At 48.8% G+C, this 24,691-nt stretch overlaps 1 protein-coding gene and 1 non-coding gene across 2 annotated transcripts in view; one reads left to right on the top strand and one right to left on the bottom strand.

The window, feature by feature from the left end:
- The first annotated feature begins 3,830 nt into the window (after nt 1-3,830).
- Cdh1 (cadherin 1) overlaps nt 3,831-24,691 on the top strand; it is a 70,370-nt gene continuing 49,509 nt past the window's right edge. Inside the window, exons 1-2 of the mRNA XM_052728154.1 lie at nt 3,831-4,037; nt 4,814-4,934. Of these exons, the coding sequence (XP_052584114.1) occupies nt 3,990-4,037; nt 4,814-4,934 (169 nt within the window). The 5' untranslated portion in view covers nt 3,831-3,989. The remainder of the gene's footprint in view (nt 4,038-4,813; nt 4,935-24,691) is intronic.
- Nucleotides 8,519-8,622, bottom strand: LOC128104825 (U6 spliceosomal RNA). The gene has a single exon (XR_008216125.1). It is a non-coding gene; the product is annotated as a U6 spliceosomal RNA (small nuclear RNA).

The following is a 24,691-nucleotide window of genomic DNA, read 5'->3' as shown; positions in this document are numbered from 1 at the left end:
CCTGCACTAGCTCTGCGGATTTCATTCCTTTGTCAGCAGCAAATTCAGCCCCCAGCATCCTCTTTAAAATGCAAATGACCCTGAGAAGTTCTAAATGATTAGCTGGATTGTGCGAAAGTTTTTCCCAGGCCACAGATAGCCTAAGAGGCTTTTCTGGTGGGTGTGGGGGAAAAGAGAGCCTGGAGCTGGGGAGGTTCCCAGGGTACTCATGTTTTTTGTTTTTTGTTTTGTTTTTCTCCACAGACTGTTTCTCTAGACTGTTGCTGAACAGTGCTACATAGGCAGCCAGGCCTGGCGGTTCAAGCCTGTAACTTTCACAAGTTCAAAGCCTGTCTGGGCTACAGAGTGAGTTTAAGGCTAACCTGGGCAAATAGTTGAGATCTTGTCTAAAAAAAAAAGAAAGTACAAAAAGGGCTGGGGATACAGCTACACATAGCCTGTGTCCTGGGTTCAGTTTCTACTAACACGAAAGTGCTATAGAGTATGTAGGGGAGTCTTCTGAGGGCTGGGGAATATCCAGTTCAATTTGTAGAGTGCTTGCCTAGCATTTACAGGGCCCTGGGTTGGATTCCCACACACTCCCGCCAACCTGGGAAGTCTGGTATGGAGGCACACACACTTGAAATCTCAGGACTCTGGAGATGAAGGCAGGAAGATCAGAAATTTATGCTTATCTTTTAACCTACATAGTATGAGGCCATCCTGGGCTAGAGACCCTATGGCAAGACAACCACCACCCAGGACTAGGGGTGAGTGGTAAATAACTCAGCTCCCACAGTGCAGTCTCTACATACTGGCTCAGTGGATCTTCACACTCAGGGTTTATGCCTGTTTGACAGAAGAGTAAACTGAGGAAGTTCACTGCCTCACAAGGCCCCAACTGTATAGGGAGTCCCTTTGTGTTCTCTCCTCAGCCTGGACAGCCAGGGTGTGTGGGGGCGGGGATGGGGGCAGGGTGAGTGGCCCTTTCTGACCCTCTCTGAAGCCCGGAGAAGGCCTTGATAAGAAATCTGAAGAGATGCATCAGGCCTCAAAAGTGCTTCAGACCTGACCTGTCCTTGCTGCCCTTAATCGTCGAAAATCCTTTTTATTGAATTATCAGAGTGTAATGGAAGAGTCAATGAGAGCCGTCACAGAGTTCCACGGCCAGTGCTTGCTGGGCAGAAGAAATCAAAGCCCCAAAGACTCCCTGCACCCAGCAATGATATAAAATATGTATTTTTACATAACTAGGAGGAAAAACAATAAACGTCAAGGCTGCCCCGTGGGGGGAAACGCCTCTTTATTTCCATTATCTTGTTCAGTGCCAGATCTGGGCAGGAGCATCAGTGGGAAAGGAAATACCAGAGCCCTCTCCCTCTGTGCCTCCTGGTGGGCTAAGAGGCAGAAGAAGCCAAGAAGCAGAAATCCAAAAGGCTGCTGGGTGTGTGCTTGGAAAGCCATTAAACTGGAGGGGTCAGCCTCGGGGAGGGCTGGCAGGAACAGTGTGGGTTATGCGGGTTAGAGGCAGTACCTCTACAGATGAAGCTGTGCTCTTTGTGGGCTCAGGTTCCCCGTTAGCTTCATGGGAAATACTGTAATCCTGATTATCCCCGGGGATGGGGAGATAGGGATGGGCCTTTCAAAGGCACAACCCTCACACCTCAGTGATTGCTTTGGCCTTGGGCTCAGGTACAGACGAGGACACTAACTTGCCTAAGGTCACACAGCCAGTGACAGCAAGAACATCTTGTAGTTTTGGGTTGCTTGTTTGAGATTCTCAGGCCTCGAAGTCAGGATGGCCTTGAAGTTATCATTCTCCTGCCTCCACTTCCCAGGTGCTGGGATTATAGTAGGCAGCACCACCCCTGGTGTATACAGGGATGAGGGTGAAATCCAGGGTCTTATTCATGTTTGGCATGCACTCCCCAAACTGAGCCACATCCCCAACCTCTGTTTTGTAGTTTTGTCAAAGCCTGGTTCGATGGGAGGGTGCCTTTGTTGGCATGTAGCCCAGCCACCCAGACATGGCAGGCCACAGGCAGACAGGGAAACTGGTCTAATGTTTATCTATCTTATTTTTGATTCTAAAACTATGTACCAGGGACAGAATTCGTTGAAGAAGGTGTTGGTGACTGTGGTATGGCTATGGCGTTAAAGGCCTTGATCTAGCTGGGAGGCAGATGCAGGCAGATCTGTGAGTTTGAGGCCAGCCTGGTCTACAGAGCGAGTTCCAGGACAGCCAGGGCTACACAGAGAAACCCTGTCTTGAAAAACAAACAAACAAACAAACAAACAGCCTCAATTTACGGAGCAGGAAAGCTTGAGTTCTAGTCTTTTTTAAAAATTTTATTTATATTGGTGTTTTGCCTATGTGTATGTCTATAAGAGGATGTCAGATCCCCTGGAACGGGAGTCACAGTTGTGAGCTGCCATGTGGGTACTGGGAATTGAACCTGGGTCCTATAAGAGAGTAGTCAGTTGCTCTTAACCACTGAGCCATCTCCAGCCTCTGAGTTCTAGGTTTTTACTAAAACTGATGGATGTGGTGGTGCTTGCTTGTAATCCCAGCATTTAGGATGCTGATGCAAGAGGATCCTAAGTTCAAAGCCAGTCTGGGTTACTTAGGAAGAATTTGTCTAAAAACAAAGAAACAAACAAATAAAAACAACAACAACAAAAAAAAAAAAAACCCACAAAAAAAAAAAAACAGACAAATGTGAGCTGGTTGTAGGGAAACATGCCTTTAATCCCAGCACTTGGGAAGTAGAGGCAGGTAGATCTCTGTGAGTTCCAGACCAGACTGGTCCACATAGTGAGTTCCAGAGCATCCAGAGAGACCTTGTCTCAAACAATAAGCAGATAAACACGGGGCTGGAGAGACGGCATAGGAGTTAAGGGGGCTTGCTTTTCTTCCAGGAGACCACATCGAGCAGCTGAAAAAGTCCCTGTAATTCCTGCCGCAGGGGGTTCTAATCCATTGGGTCTGCTCCCTGACTCACCAACCTGCTGGGAACTGAAGTTAAAAGAACAGATTTTAGTGGGACATGGTCTGTAGTTCCATCCCGAAGTGGGGAAGCTGAGAATGGACAGTAGTGAGTTCAAGACCATACTGGGCTGCATAGCAAAACCATGTCTCAAAAGGGAGGGGGACAGATGTTAGAAAATTAGATGATCAGATGAGCCTGGTCTGGCGGCTCACTTATGCAATCCCTGCGATGGGAGGGGAAGCAGGAGGATTGCTTCGGCTACTAAGACAGTTCCAGGCCCGCTTGGGCTGGAAAACAAAAAACAAACAAACAACACCCAACTCAGGCTATAAAACAAAATAAAACAGCAGAGGTGGTTCTGTCAGCAACGGCTGATGATGGGAATTCAAATGCCGGGACCTTCTTGGTGGAAGGAGAGAACTGACTCCTGCAGGCTGTCATCTCCACTTGGGCTGTGGCGCCTGCGTTTGAGAGCACGCGCGCGCGCGCGCGCGCACGCGCACACACACACACACACACACACACACACACACACACGCTAAAATGTTTTCTAAAAATCCTTAAGACAAAGTAAACCAAACCAAACAAACTCCTCCAACCAAACACAATAAAGAAAAAACGAAATAAAAACCTAGATGAAGAGTAAAGTCCTTTGTAATCCAAGTCTCAATGGGCCACCGCAAGGCTGGGCTGGGATTCGAACGAACGTGGACTAGGAAATGAGGAAGTCTCCTAAGCCCGGCCCCATGCCACCAACTACAGTTGAGGGTGGAGGAAGTCGAGGGCCGTGCGGCTCCCTGGCTGCCACCTGCAGGTGCGTCCTCAGCCAATCAGTGGCGCCGGGGGCGGTGCCTTGGGGCTCACCTGGCTGCCCGCAGCCTCTGCCTGGCTCAGTGGAGTGGCGAGGCGCGGCGCATCAGTGAGTTCTCGGGAAGTTCTGCTAGACTCCAGCCCGGCCTAACCCGGCCCTGCCCGACCGCACCCGAGCTCCGTGTTTGCTCGGCGCCCGCTCGGCCAGCCATGGGAGCCCCGTGCCGCAGCCTTTCCGCGATCCTGCTCCTGCTGCAGGTACTTGGAGTGTCCTGACGCCCGGCAGGACGCCTTCCGGCCCCACCACCCCCTTCGCTCTGCCTTTCTGCCTGCTGCCCTCCCGCTTTCCTTCTTCCAAGAAAGTTGGGGTCCAGAGGGTCAGATCTCCCTGGAGGCTGCGCGGCGCGGCGCGGAGCTGAGTGCTGTGGAGTGGGAGGGGGGTCCAGGCGAGCGCGGAGTGGCAGCCTCTCCCGCAGGTTCCCAGGTGGGGGCGCGCCACGCTGCGAGCTCCCGGGACCCCGAGTTGAGCAGGGTCCCGGTTTGAGGCGGCCAGAGGGGGTGTGGAGCAAGATGGGGGCCCCCGCATGAAAAAGGCGGGGGCAGAAGCAGCGCGGACGATCCGAGATAAGGAAAGGGACTTTAGTAGCATAGAAACACCTGCCGAGTAAAGACGGGACGGTAGGCTGGGGATGGGGGCTCTCTGGAGTAAGAAAGAGGAGTCTGAGGGTGTTCGTTGAGACCATTTGCCGTCTAAGGAAAGTGGTGGCCAGAAGAGTAAAGGGGTCTCCAGTGAGATGCAAATGGAGCCAGGCAGGGAAGGTAGTCTAGGCTGCGAGGTGGCGACCCTAGAAGTCCCCTCCCCCAAGAGTTCTTGGAGTTTGGCGGCTGGTTTCGGGTTGAGAGGGTGGCGTCCCTATCTGCCCCGAGGGGGGTCCTCCCACGATCCCGACGCCCCAGGCGCGGGAAGGGTTACGTCGTTGGTTTCGGTGTGGGCACCCCAAGTCACCAGGTTGCCTACCTTTTCTCCACCCCAGGTCTCCTCGTGGCTCTGCCAGGAGCCGGAGCCTGAGCCCTGCAGTCCCGGCTTCAGTGCTGAGGTCTACACGTTCCTGGTGCCGGGGAGGCACCTGGAGAGAGGCCACCTCCTAGGCAGAGGTAAGGGCGCTCTGCTGGTGTAACTGGGCAGAGTTAGGTCGGGTGGGGTCGGGTGGGGAAGGTGCCAAGAAATCGTGCTCCCATGCCGTGGGATGGAATGGACAAAACTCTCCTTTGGGATTTAGGCTGATTTGGGAGTCTAAATTTATCGATTGTGGTTGATCAAGGTAGATATGTCTGGCTGTGCTATTTATACAGGGGCAGGGATGGGCCAAGGGTATTTAGAGGTTATCGGTATTTCTCCGACTTATTACTGGAGCCGGCCCATAATTTCAGACCGCCAAAACCTGCTGGGTAGGGCCAGTTGGTCTGTATTCCCATTTAATGAGCAATCGGAGGCCCAAAGGTGACTTCACAGGGTCAGCAGGACAGGCTTCTGAACCGGGATTTGACTCCCACTATTTAGGCAGTCACTGAGGAACAGGCTCTTGGTGACTTGTGGCTTTTGTTCATAGAGATGAAAATATTTGATACAGGTATTGTTGTTTTTTTTGGGGGGGGGTATTTCGAGACAGGGTTTCTCTGTGTAGCTCTGGCTGTCCTGGAACTTGCTCTGTAGACCAGGCTAGCCTCGTTGTTTTTTACTTTAAGAAAAAGATGGTAGCTCTGACTCATACATGTAATCACTCAAAATATTTCAGGTCTTATCTCAATGTGATAATCTAGAATTTTCTTTGTTTCCCTGTTGGACATGGCTAGGAGCAAGGCAAGAGGACCAGTTTTGTTTTTTTTTTTTTTTTTTTTTTTACCGGCTTCCCTAGTTTCCAGGTGCGTCTTATGTATCAAAACCACCTCCTCCTCTCTCATGATAAACAAAAAAGAAACAATACAAAAAGAAGTCACTCAGAATCCCCTTTTGGGAATCCTTTGACCAAGTTTGTTCTTCCAGCCATACCTGAAAAATCACAGCAATCATGATGGTGTCTAAAATTTGTTTGTGAACTTTGGAAGTTGTGCCCAGGTCTGATGATGTGTTTTACAGGGAAACAGCAGCTCGGTTGGTTAGTTGTATTTGCTTTTCTGAGACCTGGCTGGTTCTGTGGAGGTTTCTAGGGGCCGAGGAAGGCAGTGGCCCTGAGGTCGGAGTGGTCACTGATGGCCCAGCCCGACTTACGCCCAAGGAATAATCTGGGCCTCTGGTGGGTTGCTGAGAGTATTTCATGAGGTCCTTCGGTGGCACTTTGGGACAGGTTAGTGAGGTGTGGGTGGCCTAGGATGTTTCCAGTTGTACCAGTGGGTTTCTGGAAAGAGGTAGACACCACTCAGTCTTGAGCCGTGCAGGGTTAGACATGGGGATTTGTAAGTATATATTAGGTATCCCAACCCAAGGGCTAGTAGCTTTGTTTTCCTGTGGCGGGATGACACATAGCTGCACCTTAGTTAGGATGGTCTTTGTGTGCATTAGCCGTGCTGGGGATCAAACCCAAGGCCTGCTACATGCTAGCCAGGCACTTACCACTAGTCTGTTGTTTTTTTGAGACAGAACCTCCCTATGTGGAGTGGGCTGGTTTGAAGTTCATAATTTGATCCTCCTGCCTCAGACTCTGTGAGTGCTGGGATTACAGGCTCACTTTGGCACTACTCTGCTTTTACTGTGCACATCTAAGCTCTAGTGTGTAGTCACTAATACCACTGCATATCAATAACACTACCACTTAGAGCTAACGGTGCCACCTGTTCACTTCTGCCCCCAGCTGTGAGTGAGGGCTTCATTTACTTGAAGGGAAAATGAGAACTTCTGGAGGGTGGACAACGTTCTGGTCCTTAAGGAACTCAGGGGCTTGACTGGCTTCTGTATTGCCTGAAGCATCTACAACTAGTCTTTCTTTTGATTCCCTTTTTTCTCAGAGAGGGAAAGAGAGAGAGAGAGAGAGAGAGAGAGAGAGAGAGAGAGAGAGAGAGAGAGAGAGAGAGAGAGAGGAGAAACACAAGTGAGTGAAAGCAAGTGAGAGCTGAGCTGAGGCTTGGTGTGGTGGTTCACACCTATAATTGGCACTTGGGAGGCTGAGGCAGGAGGATTGCTAAAAGTTGTAAGTTTGAAGTTAGCCTGGTCTGTGTAGTGAGTTCCAGACTAGCCTGGACTACAGAGTGAGATGAGATGAGACTCTTTCTAAAAAACAAGAAAGAAAAGAGAGGGAGAAAGGGAAGAAAGCCTGAAGGAAGGAAGGACAGGGCATGTGTGTCTGCTGTGTTTGGGGAAAACAGGGACTATTGTATACAGCATGCATGACTACAAGTCAGAAGAGGGCACCAGATCTCATTACAGATGGTTGTGAGCCACCATGTAGTTGCTGGGAATTGAACTCAGGACCACTGGAAGAGCAGTCGGTGCTCTTAACCTCTGAGCCATCTCTCCAGCCCTAACAGGGACTATTGTAAAACAGACTGAGGACAGAGGTCTTGAGGTGGGGGAGCTGAGGGCGGCTGGTGATGGAGATGGAGGGGTGCTGTGGGAGGTGGAGGGGTCCTGGCTGGTGGTTTAGGTGGAAGAGGCAGCTTCCACACCGCATCCCACAAGCTTCCGTGTGGCTGGTTCCAGTTCCCTTTATGGCTGAGGCTCCTTCACTGCTCAACAGGGCTCTACTTGCCCCAGTGGTGTGTGGAATCGCTGGAGGTCAGATGTGCCTTTCCAGAAATCACACCTTACACCTCAGGAACTGCTTTGTGACTTAAAAGAGTTGTCTAGATTAGGAAGGTGGTGGTGTCACTCTCTCTGGACCTCCCCCAGGAAATGGAAGATTGCGAGGCATTGACTCCAGGCTCTACTATCCAGGCTCCTGAAGAGTTTGCTGCCCCGGAGTTTGGAAATAAACCTGACACTGGTGGCTAAAAGGTCACAGATAGTGTTTGATTGAACAAAGGACTTGGCGGTTTGCAGGCATCATTCCCATGGCCCGTTAACTTGACTCCACAGCTTCAACCTTCTACAGTCTTTCACTGGCTTCGGAAATGCAGAATCTTAAAAAAAGAAAAACAAACCCCTTCTGCTATCTAAGCATATTCTTTAGTTAGGCTGATTTGTTCATTGGTTCTGTTTTTTGTCTGTTTGTTTGTTTTGTTGCTTTTTGTTTTTGAGAAAGGGTCTCACTATGTAGCCTTAGCTGGCCTGGAATTCACTGTTGTATTCATTCCATCATTCACTCGATGTTGAACTCATTGAGATTCCCCTGCCTCTGTTTTCTGAGTGCTAGGAGGCAGATATCAGTTCTGGCTGTTCTGTTTTTTTGTTTGTTTGTTTGTTTGTTTTTGTTTTTGAGACGGGCTTGGGTAACTCAGGCTGGCCTGGAACTTGTTATGTAGTAGTGGATGACTTTGAATTTGTGATCTTCCTGCCTCCACTTCCTCGGTGCTGAGATTACAAGTGTGCACCACCATACTGGGTTTTGTTGTTTGTTTATAAGCTGGTTCTGTGTTTTCTTTTTTCTTATTTTTTATTTTTTTGGTTTTTCGAGACAGGGTTTCTCTGTGTAACTTTGCGCCTTTCCTGGAACTCACTCTGTAGTCCAGGCTGGCCTTGAACTCATAGAGATCTGCCTGGCTCTGCCTCCCGAGTGCTGGGATTAAAGGTGTGCTTCTTTTGTTTTTTAAATAGGAAGCTCTTCACCAATTTTCATGTCATCCTTTTCTGGGGGCTATGCTAATCTCTGTCCCATTCCAATTTTAGTCTAAGTGCTGCTGAATGAAACACTTGTGGTTTATTTAGACAAGGTCTAATCCAGGCTGGTATGGAACTCACAGTGTAGCCCAGTTTAGTCTTGAACTCACGGTGATCCTCCTGCCTTAGCCTCCTGAATGCTAGGATTACTGACAACAACTGCCAAGTGTAGTTTAAGCTTCTTTAGAGTGTGGATTATCTTCCTTTTTCTGAGCACAAACTTTTCAGAGACCCAGGTGATGAGACTTTCGCCTCTCAGAGTACTAGACAAATGCACACGGGTACATCTCTATGGAGTGAGAAGGACAGCTGACGAGCCGATGGCTTCCTCCCATAGCCGCCTTTACCAAGTCTGGAGGACAAACAGCCTTGTATTTTGGGCCTGGGCTTTGGTCATTTGATGAATTGACCTAGTTCCCAGGCATCCACCTGTGTGGACTAAATACACCCATTTCCTCTCCTTTCTGAAGGATGTGCTGAAAGCTGCCGGAGACAGTGACAAGAGCAAACATGGAACTCTTCTAGGATCCTCTTACATCATAAGATACCCACTTCCCACCCCCAGCCTCCTAAACTTCCCCTAATTACTCATGCCTGTGACTGGGGCGCATGTAGGCCTTCCTAGGAAGGAGACTCACAGCTGCCACTCTGTCCTTGTCTTTGTGTTTCCTGAGGAGTGTGGGCGGCCAGGTCGCAGGCTAAGCCAGGCCATTTAAGGAAAGCCACCTCAACTGCTGCCCGGCCCTCCCTGCCAGGTGGATATGGAAATCCCTGTTTACTCTCTGGGGCTTTTTATTGGCTGAAATGCTCACCTTGGTATCTATTACACATTTCCTTCCAAGAGCAGCCCGAGATAAGCCAGGTGTGGGGACAATCAGCTCTCGAAATCTCCCAGAAGCTGCCAAAACCCTAAATCAGCAAGAGACACCCATCATAGTCCAGACTCAGCCTTTTGGGGTTTTATTCTGCCTCACCCCGATCTCTTTTCAGGGCATAGTTTTCTAAGGAGAAGAATGAAATCATTATAGCAGGTCAGTGAGAAAGTGTGGAAAGACTCAGGTTTGAACATAAGTAGTTACTACCAATATGACTTTGCATAAGTCAGCTTACTTCTATGAGGCTCACTACTCATCTGTTGAGTGTGAAAATCATATACATTTGTTATGTTATATACATTAATGCATATGTGACGAATTAATCCCTAGTGCTAGCTGGAGTGTGGGCATCTGGCTGTCCATATTGAGTTGCTGTTTTATGCCAGCATTAGGCTAAACCCTGGGGAATACGGCTGAACATAGACATGGGGGTGGGAAGAAATCGTGAATGTAAAGAAAGCACAGATAAGAAGGGCCAGTGAGCTGGGCATGGGGGCACCTGCTTTTAATCCTAGCACTCAGGGGGTAGATCTCTGAGTTCCAAGGACATCGAGGGCTACACAGAGAAATCCTGTCACACACTCACTCACACACACACACACACACACACACACACACACACACACAGGTCAGTCAGATGATTTAGTGGGTAAAGGCACCTGCCAGCAAGCCTGAAGACCTGATTTTGATCCACAGCACCCATGGGAGGAGGAAAGGACTCCCAAGGGTTGTCCGCTAACCCACACTCATGCAATGAGTGTGCACACAAAATAGTTTTTGTTGTTGTTTTAAAAAGCTGAGAAGGCAGAGTTCAAGGCCAGCCTGGTCTACATAGCAAGTTCCAGGCTCCATAGGGCTAGGGACCCGCTTCCGAAGGAAGGAAGGAAGGAAGGAAGGAAGGAAGGAAGGAAGGAAGGAAGGAAAGGAGGAAAGAAAGAAAGAAGGTCTTGAATACTCTTCCACACCTTGACTAAGGTCCTAGAGTGAAACTCCAGCCCCTCCCCCTCACTGTCATTGCCAAAGTCAGTCTCCCACTATGACCTGTATCCTGATAGCCAGGGCAAGACAGTTTATAAAGAGAAAACAGTCTTATCTGGACAAACAGCTTCAGAAGAGAGAAACTGAAGGCTTGCATGTAGCCCCAGGAGTTGTTTTCCCCAAACTTCCTGTGTTAGCCCCAAGTATCCTTTCTGCCTTTCTTAGACCCCTTGCCAAAGGAGAGTGTCCTTCACTGTTTGAAAAAACAGTCCAGTCTGTTGAGGTCAGTCTGCAGTCTCCCCTACTGCCCATAAATTGCTTCAGAAATTCAGTAAGAATCGTTAAATAAATCAGGTATGGTGGTCCACACCTGTATCCCAGTGCTGAGAAGGCTGAGGCAGGAGGAGGATCTCAAATTTGAGGCTAGCCTGGGCTACCTGTGGAACCCTGTCTTTTTTTGGGGGCGGGGTGAGGGAAGGATTAAAAAAAAAGAAGCTGATCCTGGAGGCACATGAGGCAGGAGGATTGTTGGAAGTTTTGAAGACAGGCTGGAGAAATGGCTCAGTGGTTATGAGCACTGGCTGCTCTTGTACAGGCCCCGGGTTCAATTCCCAGCACCCACATGGCAGCTCACAACTGCCTGTAACTCCAGTTCCACAGAATCTGGTACCCTCACACAGACATACATGCAGGCAAAACACCAATGCACATAAAATAAATAATATGTGTATATAAAGAAGTTTGAAGACAATTTGGTTCTGTAATGAGTTTCAGGCTAGGTAGGGTAAGAGGAAGAGGAAATGGAGGGAAAAAAAGTGGGTAATAATTTCTTGGGGGACCCAACAGGCTTTCTAGTCTTGTTTTGAACAAAGGAATGGATGTATGAATCCACTTTTGCTACCTTGACTGAGTTCCTCTCAGGCTCCATTCTGTGTCCCCAGAGCGGCCCCGGAGGGCAAATGAACAGGGCTGAGTAGGTTGTCTGGAATCTCTCTCTAGTGTTCTTATGAGACCTCTCTGGCCAGCACTCTCTGGAAGCCGAGAGCCTGGCCCTAAGCGTGTCCTTGGGGATACTGTGAACCAAGTACTTTCCTTTGAAAGCTTCTGAGGCCACAGAAGGGAGACCTCAAGCCTGGATCTGGAAATGAGCAGTGAGTCTTTTTTAAGTGATTTTCTTTGGTCAATTAAAAAGAAAATTGCTCCTTCTCTTCTTTCTTATTTGATTTATTTACTTATTTTTGAGTTTCACTATGTAGCCTTGGCTGGCCTGGAACTCTCTAATTAGACTAGATTGGTCTTGAACTCAGACATCCGACTGCCTCTGCCTCCTGAGTGCTGGGATTAAAGGCATGCACCACCCCACACCAGGCCCTGTTTACAGGCTGGCTTGGAACTCATCATGTAGCACTGGTTGAAACCTCTGGACCTCTCAAGTGTTGGAATTATTAGTGTATGCTACCCAAAGCCCAGTCGGTCTGAGAAGGTTCTTGAGGCAATGTCTCTTGCCAGATGAAGAATTCCTGCCAAGACTTTTCTTCTCTCAGACTTAGTTTCCCCATCTGTAATGTGAATATAACCATATACATCTGTATCTTAGGGGCATGTGTCAAATGCTCAGTGAATACTCAGCATAGGATCCTCTGCAGGGCCCTTGGCCCTTGGTTTGCGACTTTCCCTTTCCTATGATTTCTGTGCTTGGTTCAAGAGCTGGTTGAAAGTTCCCCCTGAGCTCTCTCCCGCCCAGCAAACCAGCCAAACCAGTTCCCTCAGTCTCCTTGCTTCTGTACTAAGCAAACACTGCTTTGCAAACAGTTGACCAGGAGCTCACCTTTGTTAGAAAAGGAAATTCAATGGCGTTTTCTTCCTTACAATGTTGGGAGTGGGCTGCAATGGGATTGCTATGGATTAGAAACGGTTCAAACTGGGGCGGAAGTAGGGTAGAGTAACTGGGGGTTGGAAAGTCAGGATGGCCTCAAGTTAGTTGTTCCCAAAACCTCAATTTTTAGAACTATTTCCTAATACACATGCTTAAGGATACTTATCTGTTGATCCATTGCAAAAGGCTTTCTGGCCAGCTTTTGAGACCATGGTTCACCCCTCCCCCCACCATGGACAAGCATTGAGTCACCTGGGGCCATTTACAAATACAGATTTACCCTCCTGTGAATTTACTGGACCTCAGACTCACAGATCTGCCCACCTCTGCTTCCCAAGTGCTAGGATTTTAAAGTTAAAGGCCCATGACTCCACACTGATGGACTTGGCTTTTTTTTTTTTTAAATGCTCTCCAGGTATCCGGCACACATTCATTTCACCGCCAGCCCAGGAGTTAGATCACTGGTGTTTGATGAGTAAACACCTGGTGCCAGTCAGGGTGTGGGCATCTGGCTACCTACCCTGAGGCCCAGGATCCAAGAGCACCCATGGTCAGTGGGACTAGTGGACCCAGAATGTAGCCAGTGCACCAGAGATGGAGCCTCTGTCCTCAAGGAGGTTCAGAACAATCCCTGCTTAGAGAGACTTCCACAGGGCATTTGGGAGGAGGGCCCAGTAGAAGTGGTCAGTTTCACCTGTTGGGCCTTGGTGAGTAGGAGGGCGTGGCCAGGCACAGAAAAGGAAAGTCACAGGCTCCCATAGGACCTTGGGCTTTTCTGTCCAGGGGTGAGGTTTTCTCCTATTCTCTTAGGCAAATTATCATTTGGCTTAAAAAGCTTAAATATACATCAATAGGAGTAAATGTTTACATATGGCTGACACTGAGCCGTCCTCTCAGCCTGTCTCCTCACCCAGGCCTTCCCCAGCACAGGCTTCTCTTGTGTGGACTGTCTCAGGATCTCCTTGTGGAAATGGCAGGAAGAGTGTTGGGATTCGGCTCTGTGGTCCGGTGTGAGCCTCCTGAGTGTGAGACCTACCCTGGCTGGCTTTGGTCCCTAGCATTGAGGAAAATCGGAACCAGATCCCAGTTCTCTACTGCCTGTTGCCAAATCCCAGATGTCCCATGGAGCCTACTTCCCTTCCTAAGGGGAAGGGAACCCACTTCCTTTCCAGAGGGAAGGGATTCCCTCCTCCCCCTGGAAAGATGATGTCTCTGTGCCTCATTGATTTTTGTGACAGCACAATTGAGTTTTTGCCTTTGAAGGGCCTTTTTTTTTTTTTTTTTTTGCTTTTGCTTGGGCAGTTTTCACAGCCCGTTTCCCCCTTTGTTGCTTAACTAGGGTCTCCTGCATCCTAGGCAAGCCCCTCAGCCCTTGAGCTACACGCTCCCCCCCTCCCCCCAGGCAGGGTTTCTCTGTGTAGCTTTGGCGCCTGTCCTGGATCTCACTCTGTAGACCAGGCTGGCCTGGAACTCACAGAGATCCACCTGCCTCTGTCTCCGAGTGCTGGGATTAAAGCCATGTGCCACCACCACCCAGCACATCTCCATCCTTTTGCTTTTTAAAAGCTTTTCATTTGAGACAGGGTCTCACTGTTTCCCAGGCTGACCTTGAGCTTGCTCTGTGCATCGGCCTCATGCATCTGCCCACCTCCTAGTACCTGACTGAGAAGGCAGGCCTGTGCCACCAGCCTACCTCAGCCTCTTGACCTTCACATGCAAATACTGCTCACTGAACAGCCCTGTCTTTTTCATTTTTGGGGGTCCTGAAAGAAAAAAAAAAGATCTTCACCCCCATTCTGCCATGGGAAGGTAGGAAGCATTCCCTACCTCTAACAAGCCGTGTTCCCCTAGGACTTGGTTTAGGGCACATACGCCAGACAGATGTGGGGGTGCACTTCGGTCCTGAAAGAGGGGGAGGGCAATGCCTAGATGCTACTAGTAGGACCTAGTGGGGTGTACCTGGAGATGAACCTGTTCCCCATGAGCCAGCTCATAAATGCCGGCCAGCACAGGACCCTGTGGGATAATTGGCTGAATCCTAGATAATAATTAGGTAGCTTTGTAATTAGGAGAGCTTGTAAGAAGCCGAAAGTGTTTCAGATTTATTTTACCTGGACAAGTTCAAGACTAAACTAACACCTGTTTCTGTGGTTTGGCATGCAGACCCATCTGTTTCCAAAGGGGATCTCTACAGCGGCTTCCTTCTGGTCCTCTGCCCCCCCCCTCCCTCCCTTTCCCACAGTAGTTTCATTTCTTCACCCAGTAGTCAGAGTGATTTTTTTTTTTTTTTTTTTTTTTTAATGAGACAAGGTCTTATTATGTAGCCTTGGCTGGCTAGCCTGGAACTCACTATGTAAAACAGGCTGCTTTCGAACTCATAGAGCGATAACTTGCCTCTGCCTTCAAAGTGCTGAGAGTAAAGATATCATGCCAGGTCAGAGTGACGAATTTTTAAAAAATTAAACTAGAAAGTGTCATTCCTACTTAAAATTGCCTGGGATTCCCTGTTTCATACAGAGTAAAAATCCTGTCCATGACTTCCAAGGCTCTGGTACTGTGTCCCTTCCGCAGCCCATGGCGTGGGTCCTCGTTTTTCCCATCGTTGTTCAGCCACTTTGCTTCCTGGTTGTACCCAGAATACCACAGTATTTCAGGCCAAGGCTGGTTTTGAACTCCTGACCCTCCTGCAAGGGAGTGATGGTATTTCAAGTATGTATAACCACACCCTGTATATTACCTGTTTGTGATGTCTGCACTGCTCACCTGTGTCCTACAAAGCTTTGCTAGAATGTTGCCCATATGAGGACTTTCCTTTTGCTTTATTTTTCTGTACCCTCCCCCCCATTTTTGGTGACAATGATGGGGATTGAACACAGGGCCTTGCGCATGCTATGCAGGGCTCTATAGCTGAGCTACATCCCCAGCCCTTCTCTGGCACTTTTCACCAATGAACATATCGTGTTTTCACTTATTTCCTCAGTTCATAGTCTCCTTCCATAAAATCACAAATCCTAGGAGGTCAGGGCCTTCTGTATTGCTTGTTCTTGAGCAATATACCAGGCAGAACAGAGGCTAGGCCATAATAAGTTCTCAGTCCACATCTGTGGAGTGAGTGAATGGAGGAGGGTGTATATGGTCTGTGCATTTCTTTTTAGAAAATATGCGTGTTTTTGTTTTTCTAATATAAAGTGGGTTCCGGAGAGATGGCTCAGTGAATAAAGATACCTGCTGCTGTATCCCTAGGCAATCTGAGTTTGATTCTCCACAACCCATGTAAAAGCGGAAGGAGAAAATTGACTCCAAAGTTATCTTCTGACTTCCACATGAGCATCATGGTCCTGCCTACATCACACACACACACACACACACACACACACACACACACACACACACACACACACACACACACACACACTTATAAAAGACAGAATGAGCTCTTAAGAGTGTAGGCCCGTGAGGAAGAAGGGATGCTGTTCTCAGGCTCTGTGTTTCTTCTTGGCACCCCCTAGTTTCTCTGAACCCTGCACAGCTACAGTATAACCTTACCTAATTGTCTTGTTACAAAGTAGCTTGCTGCCGAGAGTCTAAAGGTCAGATGAGTCTCTTGGGCCCACACTTCTGGGTGTAAGGAAGCCAGATGGAGATCTCAAGGAACACAGGACACTTCTTTGCTTTCCAGTTGTCAGGCCCCACCTCCTTGAAGGAGGCTCTCTCAGCCCTGCCCTCTCACCTCCATCCTGCAGCCCATTAATTGTTCAAGACCTTCTAGTTATTGGCAGGCCCTAGCATCTTGGAAGGAACTTGAAGAGAGAGGTAGAAAGCTCGAAGATAAAAATGCAAAGCTAACTTGATTAGACCAGCCAAGGTAAAGCTCTCAGGGCTAAAAATCCATCCAATCAATCAATATCCGTAGAGAATAGAGTTCTACATCCTTATATAAGGTACTTCACTCTGCTTCATAGCTAGAGGTGCCAAACCAAAATACAGGATACCAATTCACTTCTTTTTGAAGTAAGGTTTCACTATGTAGCCTTTGGTGTGGGAGTGGCAATGTAGACCATGTTGGCCTGGAACTCAGAGATTCGCCTGCTTCTGCCTCCCAAGTGCTGGGATTAAAGACATATGCCACCACTTACTTTTGAATTTCACATTTTTAGAGTAAGAATGCTCCATGAAATATTTGAGAAATACTTAATTAAAAACATTGTCTTGGGCCTAGAATTGTAGCTCAAAGGAGGAACACTTGACTGGCAAGTGTGAGGCCCTGGGATTGGTCACCAGTGTTGGAAAAAGGACAGGGGAAGGAAGGAAGGAGGGAGGGAGGGAGGGAAGGAGGGAGAGAGGGAGGGAGGGAGGAAAGGAAGGAGTGAGCTGTTGTTGCTTGGATTTTTTTTCCTAAAGATTTACTTACTTCTATTTGTGTGTATAGGTATCTGTGTGCCTGTGTGAGTTTATGGATAACACATGTGTTATGTGCATTGTCCACAGAGGCCAGAAAAAAGGATTGGATCCCCAAAACTGGAGTTATAGGCAGTTATGAGCTGCTGAATATGGCTTCTGGGAACTGAACCCAGTACCTCTGCAAGAGCAGTAAGGGCTCTCTTAACTACTGACCCATCCCTCCAGCCCTAACCCTAACAATAACATATAACACAAAAAAATATGCATAAGTCTTAATAAAAATAAAAAATAGCCAGGTGTGGTGACACGTGCCTTCAACCTCAGTGCCTGGGAGGCAGAGGCAGGTGGATCTCTGTGAGTTTGAGGCCAGCCTGGGCTATAAAGGGAGTTCTGGGACAGCCAGGGCTGTTACACAGAGAAACCCTGTCTCAAAAAACAAACAAACAAACAAAAAACAGCAAACAAACAAATAAAAAATAGAAGAGGTAGTTTGGTAGCCTATATAATTCCAGTAATGGGGAGGCAGAGGCAGGAGAATTTCTGAGGCTCACTAGTCATCCAGCTTCACCAAATCAGAAACCCCAGGTCCCAGTGAGAAGACCCAGTCTAAAAAAAGCAAGGTGGATGGTCTGTAAAAAGGAAAACCCAAGGTTGACCTTAAAAGGGGCTTCTAATGTAAATATACATTCACATGCATAGCACACACCCAGAAATAAAATTAAAACATAAATAAAAACCAAAAATTTGTTGTATTATAGCTCAGTAGTAGAGTGTTTGCCTTAGATACATGGACCCTCGGTGTATTTTTCTTTCCTTTTTTCCTGAGACAGGGTTTCTCTGTGTAGCCCTGGCTGACCTGAAACTCATTCTGTAGACCAGGCTGGCCTGAAACTCAGAGATTTGCTTGCCTCTGCTTTCCGAGTGCTGGGGTTAAAGGCGTGCGCCACCACTGCCCACTTGTGCCCTAGATTTAAACCCAGTGTGGCAACCATCAAAAGCAGCAGACATTACCTAAAGTTACATTGGGTCTTGTGGGTGCTGACCTCCCATGCTTTCAAGTACTTAATCGGTAGCATTTGCTGAACAATCCTGAGGGCTCGGAACAGCCCTGGCACCTTTAAAAGGGTATCAGATTCAAACCAGGAATCGAATGCTCTTTCCCGGCCACCCCACCTCTTGGCTTGTTGCCTAAGGAAAATGGCTCTAGTCTGGTTCCCCAAAGTTCTCATGGCAGAGGGGCACCTTTGTCCGTTTCCATCACAACCTCTTGGGCACTGCCCTGGTGACCCACTACTGATGTGGAAGCCAACAAAGACTTCAGACTGCCGACCTCCTCCCCCACAAATTCCTCACCACCATTGTGTGGGAGTGTTTGAAAAGGGAACAGGATGACCAACTTGTTTGTGGGAAAGTTGTGGCTTTCCTTGAGTCAGCAGGGGACATACCTAGGTACTTATCGACAGGTGGAGCAGGGTCCTGAGTCATAGAGAGGCCTCACCTGGGAAGGTTTCTCTTTCAAAGATTGAATCAACCATGACATCACCCTTCAGAGCAGCAGGTACTTCACTGGCCCTTACCCATGCTTCCTGGGAGATACTGGTCGCTGCCTGTCTCCTCCCTGCCTCCCTCCCTCCCTCTCTCCCTCCCTTTTTTTCCCCTATTATTGAAAACTGATTTTTTTTATACAATATATTCTGATTATGGTTTCCCTTCCCTCAGCTTCTTCCAGTTCCTCCCCATATCCCGTCCCATCCAGATCTACACTCTAACTGTCTCTCTCCTTAGAAAAGAGATATCTAGCTGGGCAGTGGTGGCGCACGCCTTTAACCCCAGCGCTCAGGAAGCAGAGCCAGGCAGATCTCTGTGAGTTCGAGGCCAACCTGGTCTACAGAGCGAGATCTAGGACAGGCACCAAAACTACACAGGAAAAAAAAAAAGAAAGAAAACAGAGAGATGAAATGAAAGCAAACAAATTGGAACAGGAAAAAACAAACCAAGGGAAGAAAAAGCTCAAGAAACACAGAGACACAGACGTTTGCACACAGGAATTCCATAAAAACACAAAACTGGAAGCCACAATATATATATGTAAAGGACCTGTAAGGCTTTAAAATGCCCTGACACATCATAATGAGATAGCTTCCAAAGACACCATTGACGTCGATTTGTGTTGGCCATCTACTGCTGGGCCTCGGGCCTGCCCTTAAGAGCGGTTTGTTTCCCCAGTGAGACACCCTTAAAGAAAACTAATTTTCATTTTCAAGCGGTTATCAATTGGAGATAGCTTCTGGGTTAGGGATAGGGCTCTAGGACCCCATCTGGTGCAGACCCATGAAGTCCCTGCTTGTCTCTGAGTTCACACATGCTTTGTTCAAACTGTGTTTAGAAAGTCTTGTTTCCTTGAGTCCTCCAATCCCCTCTGGCTCTTACAGTCTTTCCTCCACTTCTGCTGGGTTCCCTGGGCCCTAAGAGGAGGGATTTGGTGGAGACATCCCATTTAGGGTTAAGAGTTCCAGGTCCTTCACTCTGCCACACTGGGCTCTTTTCCTAGCTTCTTGCTCAGGAGCTTTGGAGAAACAGGGGTCCAGCAGCGACTTGATAAAGTTTATGTGGCCAGTTTCATGACCACCCTGCTCCCAGGCTTGGGATCATGACTAAACTTTGGAGAAAATCCTGTTTATGGATATGTTCCTTTCTAATCTGCATTTGAAAGGAAATCCTCTACCCACTCTCACCTGTAATCCCAGCCGCTGGGGAGACTGAGGCAAGAGGTACTTGCCTGGAGGTTTAGGGCTAGTCTGGACCGCATTATGAGACTGTCTCACAGGAGAGGAAGAGGGAGAGAGACACACCTTTTGTACACCTTACAGGTGAGGGGAGTCTCTGGGCTCAGGATTGGAGTCTGATTTTGAACTTACTTGTATGCCTGAGCTCGCTTTTCACTGGAGTTAGTTAAAATTTCTCCTTTTTCCTTCTCTCAGCAATTCTTTTACTTGAAGGATAGGAGTACTTAAAACTTGGGGAAGGCAATAAGTACTTTACAGGTGAGACCCTGTCTTAAAAAAATTCCAGGGAGCCGGGGGTGGTGGTGGCACACGCCTTTAATCCCAGCACTCGGGAGGCAGAGGCAGGCGGATCTCTGTGAGTTTGAGGCCAATCTGGGCTACAGAGTGAGTTCCAGGAAAAGTGCAAAGCTACACAGAGAAACCCTGTCTCGAAAAACCAAAAAAAAAAAAAAATCCCAGGGAACCAGGTCACCAGGTGTGAGGCTTATCAACAGTGTGGACAGATGTTAAGGTTGTGACTTCAGCATTTGCTCCTTTTCAGTGAAATTACAGGATGAACGGAGAGTAAAGGTAAACCTGGAGGGGAGAGGGCCCTGGGCGGCCTGGACACCAGCTCCTCCTTGCCATTTGACCTCAGCAAACTACTTAACCTCAGTCCCTCAGCCACTTTACCTGTGAAGGAGGCTAAGCAGTCCTCCCTCACGGGAGCCAGTGAGCTAGGGAGCCAGTGAGCTAGCGTTCATTAACCTGTGCATTCCGCGCCTGGCGCATGTGGAGGACTTGGGTGTTAGTTAGTTAGTTAGTTAGTTTGTTAGTTAGTTTGTTTGTTTGTTTGTTTGAGACAGGTCCTCTGTAGTTCAGGCAGTCCTTGAACTGAATGTGTAGCCCGGATTGGCCTCAAACTTGAGATGATCCCCATGTCCTGTCCTCAGCATCACTGGCATGACTACAGATGTAAGCCACTGTGTCCTGTGGTTGCAGTAGCCATAGCCTATTGATTGCCATTACTAATAGGGAGTGGTGACAGGAGCCTTGGCTTAGAAACTTCCTCCTTCGGCCGAATCAGTTTTCTTTCGATTCTGGAGGTTAGTTACGATTTCTCCATTTCTTTTGCTAATCCTTTCTTCCACCTGAACCGTGGGAGTACTTCAATTAACACCCAAGCACATGAGTGTAGATGCCCTGAGGAGGCCAGAAGCACCTGATGCCCCCGGAGCTGGAGTTACAGGAGGTGGTGCGCCTTCTCATGTGAGAGCTGGGAACTGAACCGGGGTCCTCTGCAAGGACAGTGTGTGCTCTTGACCACTGATCCATCTCTCTAGCCCCGTCATCTAGTTTCTCAGTTTGTAAATTGGCAAGTTCAGGGAGCGCAGAAGAACTGGCCAAGTGTCAGAACCAGACTAGTAACATTATCACCAAATGATAGCTACAGTGTTTATGGCGTGTGTTGACTGAATACTGAACTAATTGTGATGTGTGGTTTTGACTTTTAATCTGCACCAACTTTGAAATATTTACTATATAGACAATCTATTTCCAACTAATATAATGAAAGCTTGTAAAAGCTGCTCACCTACCCAGGATCTCCCATCTGGTAGAGCTGCATGGAAAAGGTATGTCTTCTGCCATGCCCACATTTACCCCTCCTGGTCCTCAGCGGCTGTCTGTCTGAGAATATCTGCACCCAAGCTTCTGGGAAAGAACCTGGGGTCCACCCATGCAGCCCCTCCCTATTTCTAGTCCTTTGGTTACTTGGAGCCTCAAGCTCCTGTCCCTTTTAAAACCTGGAATAAAAGGGTGTTACTGGCCCCCTTGGGCTCCACTTGAAATCTGAATGGCGATTGGAGATGGAAGGGCTTCAGCTCTCTTCTGGCACCTTTTAATTATTATTGTTTTTCTTTTCCAAATTACTACCCGTGAGTTTCTCATAACCACGTTGGTGGGAGGTAGGGTGAAGTACTCAGTTAACTCTGAGTGCTCCAGACAGTTGGAGGGAAGCAACTGAAGGAAGTTCACATAACAACAGTAGTAATGGAGGGCAAGTTCTCTGTTGTTAGAGAGCAGCATAGAGTTAAAACCGATGCCTGGGGTGGGGAGAGGAGATGGAGCATGCGCAGCTCGCCGCCACAGAGGCTTTGCTTGAACAACTAACTCCTTTGTCCTCTTTAGATATTTTCAGTCTCCTTTATAAAATTTGAACAAATTGTGTAAGTCTGAATCAAAGTGGCAGATGAGAGGGACAGTTAAAATTCCCCACTAAAATCCAAATAATGCTCAGAGATGGGAAACGGATAGTCTCAAACTCCTTCCCAGACTCAGTGGCTCCCGCAACCAACTCTGTGTGACTCTAGTGGACATCTTCCTGGGTTTTTTGTCTTGTTTTGCTTTTTGGTTTGTTTTATCTTTTAATTGGAGTTTTTCCCATAAATGAGAATATAAAAACTGCTTCCCTACCTATCATTTATAACAGGCCTTGGGTAATTTTGTCAGTCTGTGGGAACGCTCACCCCCTTCTCTGTAGGGAGATCACCATATATCCTCCTCTACACCCCGTGAGGGCCTCCTGGGAGTTTTGTGTTGGTCACAAGCCTCCCATGTCCCGAGGGGGTCTGGAGATGGATCTGAGGTGGTGGAAAGTGCTGAGGAGCCAAGTTATCAGACAATGGGCACATTGAGAATGCAGGTGGGGCCAGGCCTGTGTGGGCCCAGGCAGCTGTTGAAGCCTCAGGGGGAGCAACAGGCGCTGCTCCAGAGCAAGAAGGAAGAGGCAGCCTCTGTGCCTGCTGAGAGGGGAGGGCCATAAGGCAAGGCAGTGGGGAGGAGTGCCCCCCCCCCCCCCATTCCAGGGCAATGGGATGTTTGAACGATGACTCAGACAAAAGAGGCGGGATCTGTGAGCAAACTTCCTGTTGGAAGCTTGGTCTTGGTGGCTGACAGACCTTACCAGGTCATAGAGACAGTAATAGGGCTGGGACCTGTTAGGCCACCAGCAGGGTGGGAGAACCTGGAGATCAGGAGGAACAGGCCTTCTCCCTCTCTTCTCCCTCTCTCTGCCCCAGGCTAGCTGGAAACCTGGGGGAGGAAGGGTGTTGTCCCATGAGAGGCCTGCATGGTCAGACCAAGCCTGGGGCTGTTCTGTGACTGCCTCAACGTGCTTACCCAACACTCCTCCTTCCTTCTCCCCAGCTCCGCTTCTAGATTCTTCTTTCAGGAGCCCATCTGAGCAAGTGACACCATCCTCTCTTGGCAGCCATCTTGTTTATTCATCCTGTGCTGGACTGAAGATGCAGAGCTGTAAGGGAGGAGAGCTCAGAGGCTGTCGAGCAGCAGAACCAGATCATGGCATCTGCATTCTGGACGTAGGGCCCTGGCGAGCTGGCAGGAGCAAGCAGTAAACACAGGCATATAAAACACTGAATGTGCCAGATGGTGGTGGCGAATGCCTTTAATCCCAGCACTAGGGAGGCAAAGGAGGCAGATTTCTCAGTTCAAGGCCAGCCTGGACTACAAAGTGAGTTGCGGGATAGCCAGGGCTACACGGAGACACCAAACAAAACCATACAACACTGAATGTGAGGGTGGCAGATGTTTAGGGAAAATAGATCTGATGTGGGACCTACTCGAGCACTGGGGAGGTCTGAGAAGTCCTCACCAAAGGAGGACATTTAAGCAGACTCAAGACAGGAGAATATGGAAGGGTGTTCCGGCCTAAGAACAGCCAGGGCAGAGCCTCTGAGCAAAGGAGCAGGAAGGCCATTGTGCATGGATTCAGGTGGGTCACGGGCAGCAGGAGACAGGAGGAGCACAGGTGGGTGGCACTGTGCAGAGGGCCTGGCACTCGTTCATTGCAAGGACCCTCTGACCCCCTCTAGCCTGACCTTCCCCCTCTATTCCAACAGTAGTCTAGTAGTTAATGACCTGGACACCAGCCTCTGACTGCTCAGGTTCCCAGCTGGTCAGAGCTGTGCCCTCCCCAGGGCTTCTGATCCAGGTGGCACAGGGTGGGGCCCCTGATTCACATTCCTGATAGTGCTGCCAGGTTCCCTGCCACCGGCTGGCACATTCTGTCTTCCCTTTCCAGCAGCACTTGGCTGGGCTCCCTGCCCAGTTGACAGACCTGTTAGGTCCGCTCAGTGGATGCTTCCTCCAGGATGCCCTCTCTGATCTCCTCCTTTGGCTTCCGCCCAGGTGCTGCGGTCCCTGGCTTCTCCTGTTTCCCTAGAGTAGCACCTGGTGTCAAGTGTTCAATAAGCAGTTAGGAGAGGTGTGAACTGGGCCTCAGGGACCCCCAGAGACGCGAGGCTTATCTCCCATCTCTTAAGGACTTTTGGAGAGGTGCATTACAGGGAAATCGGATTCTTACATTTTTTTTCCCCCAGCTTTGTTCTTCTAAACAACACGAGGGCACCGCTGCTGCTGCTGCTCTTCCTGGCCACCTTTTATTTGTTTGTAATGTTCCTTTTATCACCCCTTTCCACTACGATGAGAGCTTTGAAAGGTTTTATTCCTAGCTGGGTGTATTAGCACGATACAGTTGTCCCAGCACTCGGGAGGTTAGGGCAGCAGGCTCAGAGGTTGGAAGCTAGCCTGGGCTAATAGGGAGAGAGAGAAGGGCATTATTTTCTCCATCACCATCGAGGCTATTTGCTTCCTAAAGATAATCCCCAAACCCAGCATAGTTTTAAAGGGTGCTCCTTACGCTTTTCGCATCGAGGAAAATTGGTGTGGTGGCTGCTGCTGTTCTGAGCACTCAGGACCAACCAAGAGGCTCGAACTTCATTTGTACCCAGTCTTAAGTGTGTGGAACTGCCCAGCCTGTGCTGGCCCACAGGGGTTCTACAGAAGGCCTGTGAAAGCGTGAGCCACCAGCTCCTCCTGGCTTCTGCATTACAGCAGGAAAGAGGGGCGGGGGCGAAGGGACAGCTTCGGGAGATTATACCAATTCTCCGATGCAGGGGAGACAAAGGACTAAACAGTGGGGGACACCCTGGGGGTTGCACCTCCAATTCCTTTATTGCTGCGGTCCTCTCTGCCTCATCACGTTCCTGTTTTACAGGCTGAAGACTGAGGTTTAGAGAGGCAGCCTGGGGTGTAGGTGGAAGGGTGAGGGGAACCTAGAGGAGAGACAAGGAGCCAGGTGACTGTGGGACCAAAATGGGGGGAGGGAGTCAACCTCTCTCCCTCTG

This window comes from Peromyscus californicus, unplaced genomic scaffold (assembly GCF_007827085.1).
Source record: "Peromyscus californicus insignis strain IS unplaced genomic scaffold, ASM782708v3 Scaffold_8__1_contigs__length_139910024, whole genome shotgun sequence".
NCBI lineage: Eukaryota > Metazoa > Chordata > Mammalia > Rodentia > Cricetidae > Peromyscus > Peromyscus californicus.
The sequence above is the reverse complement of the archived record's forward strand: the minus strand, read 5'-3'. Positions and strand labels throughout refer to the sequence as shown.